General features: G+C 60.3%; 2 protein-coding genes across 2 annotated transcripts; one reads left to right on the top strand and one right to left on the bottom strand.

Moving 5' to 3' along the window:
- PCGF2 (polycomb group ring finger 2) lies at nt 1-6,151 on the top strand. The gene is made up of 10 exons (XM_045836653.1): nt 1-142; nt 899-1,050; nt 1,580-1,676; nt 1,945-2,000; nt 2,087-2,137; nt 2,365-2,473; nt 2,634-2,688; nt 2,778-2,873; nt 3,856-3,936; nt 4,508-6,151. The coding sequence occupies exons 2-10, from the start codon at nt 939-941 to the stop codon at nt 4,883-4,885; spliced, it is 1,035 nt and encodes a 344-aa protein (XP_045692609.1). The 5' UTR covers nt 1-142; nt 899-938; the 3' UTR covers nt 4,886-6,151.
- Nucleotides 6,152-6,387: 236 nt separating this feature from the next.
- CISD3 (CDGSH iron sulfur domain 3) lies at nt 6,388-9,371 on the bottom strand. The gene is made up of 4 exons (XM_045836963.1): nt 9,218-9,371; nt 8,870-8,905; nt 8,186-8,305; nt 6,388-6,799 (listed from the first exon to the last, which is right to left on the bottom strand). Exons 1-4 carry the CDS (start codon nt 9,254-9,256, stop codon nt 6,620-6,622), a joined length of 375 nt encoding a protein of 124 aa, XP_045692919.1. The 5' UTR covers nt 9,257-9,371; the 3' UTR covers nt 6,388-6,619.
- Between the last annotated feature and the right edge of the window lie 265 nt (nt 9,372-9,636).

Raw genomic sequence — 9,636 nt, 5'->3', positions numbered from 1 at the left:
ACCGCCCCGGACCCTGCCAGAGCCTGGCTGGGTGCTCGGAGGAGCTGGGGACGGGGAACTTTCTGCCCAGCGCTGGCAGCCATCTGGCCTGTGGTCTGTCGCTGGAGAGTCTGTGGACAGGTTGCCGAGGGGGTGTCGCCAGGTGTGAGGCAGTGGGTGGTGGTGCCCACGTGGGGAAATTCCTGCGTGTGCATGGTGGGGGGGGCCTGGACTCGGGCGCTTGCGGACACGGGTGGAGCTGCGTGTTGCTCAGCATTTCCTGCCTGAGCACCAGGTCTGGAGCCTGCATGCTCGGCTTACAGCGGGTTTCCAGGCTGCTCCTCTGGGGCTGGGGCAGGGTCTGGGGCTGGAGGCAGAGCCAGAAGGCCAAGTGATGGGGTGCCCTTCAAACGTGAAGCAACCTGTGTTTCCTGGAGGAGGAGTGGATGGGGTGGAAGGAAGGTGGGAATGGAGTAGAAATACCAAGTCAGGGACCTCCCACTTGTGTAGAGCCGGTGAGGTGGCAGGAACAATGTATCCTTTCCCTTATCTTACTTTCTTGAGGTTCAGGTCACTGGCTTATTTATCTGAGTTTTCTCAGAGCTCCTACCACTCATTTGAGTGAATATGAATTGGGATTAGGGAGATTTTTTTAAAAGTCTGTTCTTTTCCATTTTCCTGCCTCCCCACATCCTCTGGAGAGTTGGGCAGTACTTCCTGTGGTCTAACCTCAGTCTTTCCTGCTGTTCCTGAGGTGGAGCCTGACCTTATTGCTCAAGATTGCACGAGTCTCCAGAGCCCCGGCCACCCAGAAAGAACTAGACTCTTAAATGCACCCAACCCGAGGCAGAGAGGAAGGGCCTGGGGTGCGGAGAGGGTGTTGGAACCCTGGGTCTCTGATTCAGCTTTTATTTCCCAGGGTGGCGCTCCCCGGCCCCCCGCCCCCCTTCCCCGGCATCATGCATCGGACCACACGGATCAAAATCACGGAGCTGAACCCTCACCTCATGTGCGCCCTCTGCGGGGGGTACTTCATCGATGCCACCACCATCGTGGAGTGCTTGCATTCCTGTGAGTTGGGTGGGCTTCTTGGGGTAGGCAGCCTCTGCCCGGGTCAGGGGGGCAGTGCCCAGGGAAGGCAGAGCGCAGGCCCTGCGTCCGATCAGGGGTCCCTGGGCAAGAGGGAGGCTGCTTGGGAGGGAACACTGGACATTTCGGCCCCTGAAGACACAGGCGCCCCCGGTGTGCACCATGGGTGTGGGGTCAGGGGGTATGCAACAGGCTGCTGCTGTTTCATACTCCATGGGGCTTGGGGCTCACCATACATGTGACATATAACACCAGCCTAGTGTGTGCAAGCACGCGCACACACACACGAGCTCTGTCCCCTCCCAAGGCTGGATAGGACGCGGCTGTCCTCTGTCCAAAACACGATCGCACTGGCCCTCTGAACAGGCCTGAAGGGCCGGAACAAGGTGGAGAAGGAATACCTGAACCTTGACAGAGGGTGTGGGGGCGGGCCTCCTTATGAAGGAAGCTCTGACTCTCTCTCTCTCTCTCTGTCCCTCTCTCTCCCCCCCACCCCCTCCGGACCCCCAAGTCTGCAAAACCTGCATCGTGCGCTACCTGGAAACCAACAAGTACTGCCCCATGTGCGACGTGCAGGTCCACAAAACCCGGCCGCTGCTGAGCATCAGGTGGGCCCGGCGCTGCCCCTCCAGCACCTGCGGTCCTCTGGGTCAGCTCCCTCTGCCCCTCAGCCTGCTGTCCCGTCGCCAGGGGACAGGTCAGGGAGGACCACTGGGCCTCGTCCTTCCCTCCAGGTTGTATCCCTCTGGGCAGTCCCGGGGGACTAGGAACAGGTCCCCAGGGACCCCAGTCCTGGGCCCTGAATCTCAGAAAGGGAGGCGAGAAGCGGGGTCCCTGGCGGGGGAAGATTGACAGGACCCTGTACGTTTTTTCCAGGTCTGACAAAACCCTCCAAGACATCGTCTACAAATTGGTCCCTGGGCTCTTTAAAGGTATCCACACACCCTTCCTGCTCCTGCCCACCACTCCCCGGTTCCCAGCCTGTTCCCTCCTCACCCCGCTTCCTTCCCTCTTCCAGACGAGATGAAGCGACGGCGGGATTTCTATGCCGCGTACCCCCTGACAGAAGGCAAGTTCACGTGTGTGCTCCAGGCCTGGGCCATGTTGAGTGTGTGGCGCCGCCCCACACGTGAGGTCTGGATGCACGGGGCTGGCGATCCTCCACGCACCACCACGCCCCTCGTCCCCGGCTCAGAGAATGGCAGGGCTCACCCCGCTGAGCAAGACCCTGGGTCCTCGGTGGGGGCTCCTTTCCCTCACCCTAGGCCAGCCCCTCAGAGTTCTCTCCTTTTGCAGTCCCCAATGGCTCCAATGAGGACCGCGGAGAGGTCCTGGAGCAGGAGAAGGGGGCTCTGAGTGACGATGAGATTGTCAGCCTCTCTATTGAGTTCTACGAAGCTGTCAGGCAAGTCTGTGCTGTGCCTGGCCCTTTGGGGGTCCTGAGCTGGGCCCCCTTCTCCCGCCCTGGCCCCGTCCCCCTGGAAGGGAGGGACTTTCGGAAGTGTGTATTAGGAAATCCTGCCTGAACTAGGGTCTCCCTAGCTTCATTCCTTGTCCTCCCCCAGGGACCGAGAAGAGAAAAAGGGCCCCCTGGAGAATGGGGATGGGGACAAGGAGAAGGTGAGTGCTAGGGCCCGCCCCGGAGTGGGACGTGGGCTGGGAGAGTGCCTGGGGCGGGCCACAGCCCTTGGGTGCCTCTCCCCCGGCAGACAGGGGTGCGTTTCCTGCGATGCCCGGCAGCCATGACCGTCATGCATCTCGCCAAGTTTCTCCGCAACAAGATGGATGTGCCCAGCAAGTACAAGGTGAGTCCCTGGGAGCTTTGAAAGAGTGACTGGCGGTCCGTGGGTGTGCCTGGCAGCCTGTGCATCTCAGCCATTGTTCAGGGCTGGCTGGGTGTCACCGAGGGCCTACCCGGTTGCGTAATTGAGCCCAAGGAGAAGGGTAATTGAAACCAAGAATAGGGTGGGGCCGCCTGCATCTGTTGAAATTTGTGTGCAGAAAGGTACATGGGAACAAGGTGGTGTGTATGTGTGCATGCACGCTTGCACACTCAAACTATGGCAGAAGTATGTGTGCAAAAACAGGGTCTTATCTGGGGCCAGCTCTCTCAAGGAAGACCAGTTGAATTCCAACAGAACTCTAGGGCACCGCTTCGGAAACTTCAGTGTGTCTGGGACCCCTCAGAGGTCTCGCTGAAACGCAGGTGCGGATGCCACAGGCTCTGCGCTCCAGCAAGCTCCCAGGTGCTGCCAGTGCCGCTGCCCTGCAGAGCACACTTCCGAGTTCCAAGGGTCTAGGGCAGCGGGTCCCAAACTTCGCTGCAGGTCAGCATCGCGGGAGCTTTAGAGCAACTCATATCTCAGCAGTTAAATCGGAGTCTCTGGGAGTGAAATCCCAGCATTGGTATTTTGTAAAGCTCCCTGCGGGGTTCCGAGGTACAGCCTGGGTGAGAGCAGTGCTCACCTGGGCCTTTTCTTTGTCCATTAGCTCCTCTGGGGGACCTGCCAGGGATACAAGGGGGACCCAGTCGGTGATGTGGGTGGCTGGGGGTGGGGGGTTGTTAGTGATGTGGGTCTCTTCTCCGGACCCCTTTCCCCCTGGTGGTCAGGAGCTCTGCTGTGGCAGCTCTGATAGGGAAGTCAGATCTACTGTGAAACCCTGGAATAACCAGGGGCTGCCTGCAAGTCCACTTTGCGTGCCCACGAGACTCCTAGCTTTGATGTTGTCGGCCAGATGGCCAGGGCCTTACGCCTCACCAGGGTCATGGTGTTCCCCCTCCTCCAGGTGGAGGTTCTGTATGAGGACGAGCCCCTGAAGGAATACTACACCCTCATGGATATTGCCTACATCTACCCCTGGCGGCGGGTGAGTGGGGCTGGCGGGGGGACCCCTGCAGGTCTGGCACACACCTGTGCCCCCAGTGACCATAGGAGCTGCCCTGCTCTGATCACAGACAGTCCATCTCCTGTCACATGAGCTGGCCATGTCCAGAGAGGTCATGTTTCACTGATGACCTCCCACACTCAGGAGAAGAGGGTCCTTGGGCAGATGGCATGCTTCAGTGTGGGGTCAGAGACGAGGGCCTGGTGGCTGTGGCGGAGTCGGTGTTGCTCTCTGCCCCCGGCCTCCCTCCCTCTGCAGTCTCCGGTCTCACGTGTTCTCTCTGGGTCTTGGGTGCGAGTGTTTCGTCCCTCCACCTTGCCCTCGCTCCATCGCTCAGTCTCTCCCCCTGTGCCTGGGCCCTCCTACTCTGCTGGGTCTCTCTCTCTCTCTCTCTCTCTCTCTCTCTCTCTCTCTCTCTCTCTCTCAGGCTGGATCGTTTCCTTCCTTTCTCTTTGGGCACTGTGGGGTGATGAGGGATGGCTGCCTGGTGAGCCTTTCACCTGACGCTGCCCCTTCCCCTGCCCCCCTCCCCCACCCCTCACTCTCCCTGCAGAACGGTCCTCTCCCCCTCAAGTATCGGGTCCAGCCAGCCTGCAAGCGGCTCACCTTGCCTACAGCGCCCACCCCCTCCGAGGGCACCAACACCAGTGGGGCCTCAGAGTGTGAGTCAGTCAGCGACAAGGCTCCCAGCCCTGCCACCCTGCCGGCCACCTCCTCCTCCCTGCCCAGCCCAGCCACCCCCTCCCATGGCTCTCCCAGCTCCCACGGGCCCCCTGCCACCCACCCTACCTCCCCTACACCCCCTTCGGCAGCCAGTGGGGTCGCTACAGCTACCAATGGGGGTGCCTCGAACTGCCTGCAGACAACATCCTCTACCAGCAGGGGGCGCAAGATGACTGTCAATGGAGCTCCCGTGCCCCCCTTAACTTGAGGAAAGGGACCTCCTTTTCCAGCCACGCCTCTCCAACCCTCCACTTTTTCTGGGCTCCTTTTTCCACCTCTTCTACTTTCCCCAGCTTCTCCCACCTTAGGGGTGGGGGGGTGGGTTTTATAAATAAATCTATATATATATGTACATAGGAAAAACCAAATATACATACTTATTTTCTATGGACCAACCAGATTAATTTAAATGCCACAGGAAACAGACTTTATGTGTATGTTATGTGTGGGGGATGGGCATTCATTTTTAGGGGTTCTTGTGTAATTTGCTCTATTCTCTTGCGGGGGGTGCCTGGATGGACCCGAGGGGCCACCTGAGGCTCAGCAAAGCTCTGCCCCATCCTCCTCCCAAGGAAGATGGGGGTACTGGAGGGCCCACCAGCCCCCAAAGGTTTAGGCACAACTCTGGCTGTGTGTGGGGCCCGCCCTCTTTCCCCATCTCGGCTGCTGTCCTGCCCTGACCTGACCGGCACCGCCCCCCTCCCCGCCCATGTTGAATGTCCCGAGACCTGCTAAGACAGTGCCTTTTACACATGCAGTTTATCCCCTGGTTGTGAGGAGCAAGTGGGCGGTGGAGATGGTATCTCCCTCGTACCCCCTCCTGCAGTGGGAACTTTGTGCAAAGAATAGATAGTTCTGCCTTCTTCCCCCCCCCGTGTATGTGGCCTTCGCATCATTTTTCTTGTGGAAGAGGAGATTCAGGCCAGGGGAGGCCACCGTCCCTGAAATTCCATTGTGGCTCCAGCGTTGTGAACTGCTCCACCCCCTGTGCCCCTGCCCTCCGCCCCCACCCAGGGAACCCTTGCCAGCAAGCCTGGTGATGAAGTCTCACTTGGGGGCCCAGCGTGGAGAGGTGCAGTGGGATTGACCTCAGACAAGCACAGACCCTGGATATTGCCAAAAGCAACCAGCCCTCCAGTCCCCTCCCCACCCCCAGCTGAGGCCCAGCCAGGAAAGAGCCTCAGGGGCATCTGAAAGCACAAGCAGACAGACGCGTGTAGTCCCTGCCCTCAACTCCATCCTGAGGGGCAGGCTCCGCAGGTCCCTGCCCACCTGGTTTCAATGTGCATAGATCAGAGTGGGGAGGGGGTGAGGATGCAAGACTCTGTCACAACCTAGGTGTTTGGGGTTGGGTCCCCCCCAGTGGGTTTGTCTGTGTTTGCACCTTGTCCTGTGTCTGGGGTGCTGTGACTGTACCCTCCTCCCACCCTGGGACATTTGTATCTCCTGGCTTTGTAATAAATGCTGCATACTCTCTGGAGCCTCTAGTTCTTTGGGGCAGAGGGGACAGGGAAAGGATGGGTGAGTCCCCTGGCCACCTCCTCCTGCCTCTTGTCTCTGGGGTCAGCTTGCCTTGGGGGACCCCATATGGGATAAACCTGAGCTGCCCCCCACCCCCGACATCTGTCAGGTGTCCCCACACCAGGTGAGAGGATCCAGAGCAGGGGGAGGCCCTGTGCCTCCCACCAGTGACCACGAGGACACCACTCGGGACGGGCAGGCCTGTTTAATGCCCTCTTCTCCAACAGCAGGGGTTAAAGCAGGGACCCGTTCCCGGCTGCCCCAGATTCGAGACCTCAGGTTGTGGGAGGCGAGTCCTTCACAGGCCAGCTGTTGGCACTTGGGTCCGTGGATGATGCCTTCTTGGGCTTGGCACTCATCTTCCTTCCCCACCAAGGGGACACCTGTCACAGAGGCCTGGGGCGGAGCGGCAGCCACCTGCTCAGAGCGGGGACCCCACTTCTGCCTTCTGCACCCTCTCACTCCTGTGGGTGCCATCACAGTACGGGGGCTTCTGAGTGGCCTTGCAGGTACATAGGGCCATTGTTCGGGTCTCCTGGGCTTTGAACTTGAGTGGGAAGAGGCCAGTGAGTTGGAATAAGTGGGAGCCGTCACAGAAGGGCTGGTGAGGGAAAGAAAGAAGTTAGAGCCCTGGCCCCACCTGGTGGGGCTGCGCGGGCGCAGTGGTGAGGACCCAGGCTCCTGAGTGACACTGGTCTGCCTCTTATCCGTGATGTGAGAGCAGTGAGACAAGCTGTCCCACGGAAATAATAACCATGTATCATGCACTTTGCATACAGGGAGTTTGGGTCATTGCAGCCTCAGTCTCCAGGACACAGCATTTTCAAGGTGACACTGGGGCCTTAGTTATCAGCACCATTTACACTGATAAGTTTGCTGTTGTTTTATAAATGGCTGAGTCTCCACTGGTTCATGAAATTTACTTTTTCCCCCCATATTCTTGGGTAAAAATGGGGCCGGAGGGAGCCTGCATGTGTCCGGGCTCTAAGACTGCAGTGTCCATTTTTCAGCTCCAGGAAACTGGGCACATTGCAGGGAGTGGACGGTAACAGGGAGGAAGGAGCTGTCCCTTAGTGAACTGGCCATTTGGTGCCTGCGTCCACTCCCCAACCATCCCAGGAGGTGTTCAAGCAGAGACTGGGTAATGGAAACCGAGGCCCACAGAGGTGCTGTGTGATGTGCTATTCGGGGGGCCTTTTGACCTTGGGGTCAGGGTGGGGTAGGAGGACAGATGAGAGGGATATGCAGGGAAAAAAGTTAGCACCAGTCCCAGAGGACATGAGGCAGGGAGGCACAGCCACACTCCAGCTGGCATTCCTTACTGCTCCACCCCTAGGGGAGGACCTGCTCAAAGTCCAATCAGTGGCAAAGCAGGGCTGCTGACACCACAAACGGTTCTGAGCTTAGCTGGGGCCCTGGAGGCTAGGGATGTGCAGCAGTTTCCTGCTGGACGAAAGGCACCTGGCACAGACGGGACGAGTCCAGTTGGGAGCTGGCAGCCAGGCTGAGAAGACAGTGGGTTGTGGCAGGCAACCAGGAAAGCCACATAAATGGCAAGGGGAGGGTTTTCAGGGGAAGACACTGGGAAGGGGCGCTTGGGCGCAGCAGAGCTAGGCAGAGTCTCCCCAGCATTGGGTGGGGTCCCAGGGCTGGGATCCTTTGGCCTAGATGCTTCTTGGAAGGAGCAAGAAGAGAGGAAGAGACAGGCAAGAGATTCGGTGCTTAGAAGGGGAACCTGGAAGGAGCCTCTGAGAGGAGGGAGCACCAGAGGCAAAGTCCAGAACCCTGGGCTCTACCTGCCTGGCGGTGTGGCTGTTTCTGTCTCTCTGGGCTACCGCAGAGAGCGGGTGCAGAGGACAGAGCTGAAGCTCTGGGAGGCGCTGGCCTGAGAGTATTTTCCCTTGAGAGGGAGTTCCCAGGAGACAGCCTGCTTTCCCAACCAGGCTCATCCTATGTCAGTGGGAGGGGTGGGGTAGGGGTCTCTCACCTGCTTCTTGCTGCGGCCACACACACACCACCTGTAGGTTTTCCCTGCCACTAGTTCCACCTTGATGGGTGTTTTCAGGGCCACCACGGGCTTGGCTGGGATGTTGGGGAACCATTTGGCCTGTGGCAGGAAAGATGAAGGGCCTGGGGTCAGCCCAGGTCCTGGGAGCATTTTCCCGCCTATGGCCTTGTTCGGTTTCCCGCTGGCTCTGGCTTGTGGCAGGAAGCCACAGCTTGTGGCTGTTCCTCTGCAGGAGCTGATCTGATGGCACCCAACAAGGACATTCCCCCCAGGACACCGTACGTACCCTGAGCTCCAGACGGGGAAAGGCTTCAAGGCCACGCAGGCATTCAGGTTTTGGGGCCCAGGTGCGGTCTCTACAAGCCCTGGCTCCACCCACGTGCTGGGGCGGGGCGGGCAGACCCTGCCAGCCTAAGCAGGCCCACTGCACCTGAGGCTTCATTTAGCAGGCACCGCTGCTTCCCAGCGCGGGAGCCTGGCTTCCCGCCCTGTGCGCTCGGTCAGCCTACCTCCCCCGAGCCATGGGGAGGTGGCGTGGCGTTCGCAGGCTGGAGTCCCGGAAGCAGGGCTGACCCTTTCTGGTTCCCTTCCCCGGTGTCCACCTTTGGAGTCTCTGGGCCTGGGGACATTGGGCAGAGAAGAGGAGAAACTGGAGGTACTTACCAGCCAAGAGGAGATGTCGCGCCTCTGGTTCAGCCTCTGCATGTCACGCAGTCATCACCAGACGGTGGTGTGGAAACAAAAACATAAAGTCAGTGGAAAGCGGAGAACTTCCAGGGGGAAGTTATCTGGCAGGGAAGAGACGACCGCTGAGGGGTGCAGGACAAATGAGGAGGTAAGAAAATGGGGTCGCAGGACAGGAAGGAGAGTCGCTGGGGAGGTGCTGGCACGCAGCAGGCGCTCAGGGAAGGCTGCGAGCACAGGGCGACGCGGGGACTGGAGGGGGACGCTCCGCCGAGGGGCAGGCGAGGAGAGGCGGGCCCGGGCCGCGCCGCGGAGGGGGATGCTCACCCAGACCACCGGACGCAGGAGCGGGCCCACGCCGCCCATGCTGGTCCTGGCCGCCGCGCCCGGGTACGTCGGCTCCGCCCCGCGGCCGGGTCACCTTCCCGCTTTCCCCCGCCTCCGGGCCTGCCGGCCCCGCCTCGGTCCGGAAGACGCAGCGGGGTTGCTTGCGGGTGGGGGCCGCGGGCCTACGCAGTCCGGTCCTACCCGGACGGCCGGAAGCCAAGCCAAGTACCACACCCCAGCCTCTTCGGGCCTCCTGGGGGGCGTGGGCCGGGCTCCCCGGACGTCCCCTTCGGTACCCGCAAGTCTGCGGAACGATCCGCGCAGCACAGCGTCGGTTGCCTTTCGTTCCCTCCCGGGCCGCATCCCCCGGCCCCCGTGTGAGCCGGGCCCCTCCCGGGGGAGCCGTTTTCTCCTGCTGC

This window comes from Phyllostomus hastatus, unplaced genomic scaffold (assembly GCF_019186645.2).
Source record: "Phyllostomus hastatus isolate PE091 unplaced genomic scaffold, TTU_PhHast_1.1 phas_contig_210, whole genome shotgun sequence".
In the NCBI taxonomy this organism is placed as follows: domain Eukaryota; kingdom Metazoa; phylum Chordata; class Mammalia; order Chiroptera; family Phyllostomidae; genus Phyllostomus; species Phyllostomus hastatus.
Note: the sequence above shows the minus strand (reverse complement) of the source record. Positions and strands in the feature narration are given on the sequence as shown.

What these genes read in the sequence shown, in the direction of transcription:
- CISD3 (XM_045836963.1), bottom strand. Translation starts at nt 9,256, where the DNA reads ATGGGCGGCGTGGGCCCGCTCCTGCGTCCGGTGGTCTGG. An exon ending in TCCTGCGTCCGGTGGTCTGG is followed by an intron (nt 8,906 to 9,217) that starts GTGAGCATCCCC and finishes CGTGACATGCAG; the next exon opens with AGGCTGAACCAGAGGCGCGA. An exon ending in GTGGCCGCAGCAAGAAGCAG is followed by an intron (nt 6,800 to 8,185) that starts GTGAGAGACCCC and finishes TTCCCTCACCAG; the next exon opens with CCCTTCTGTGACGGCTCCCA.
- PCGF2 (XM_045836653.1), top strand. Translation starts at nt 939, where the DNA reads ATGCATCGGACCACACGGATCAAAATCACGGAGCTGAACCCTCACCTC. An exon ending in CGGCCGCTGCTGAGCATCAG is followed by an intron (nt 1,677 to 1,944) that starts GTGGGCCCGGCG and finishes CGTTTTTTCCAG; the next exon opens with GTCTGACAAAACCCTCCAAG. An exon ending in GAGTTCTACGAAGCTGTCAG is followed by an intron (nt 2,474 to 2,633) that starts GCAAGTCTGTGC and finishes GTCCTCCCCCAG; the next exon opens with GGACCGAGAAGAGAAAAAGG.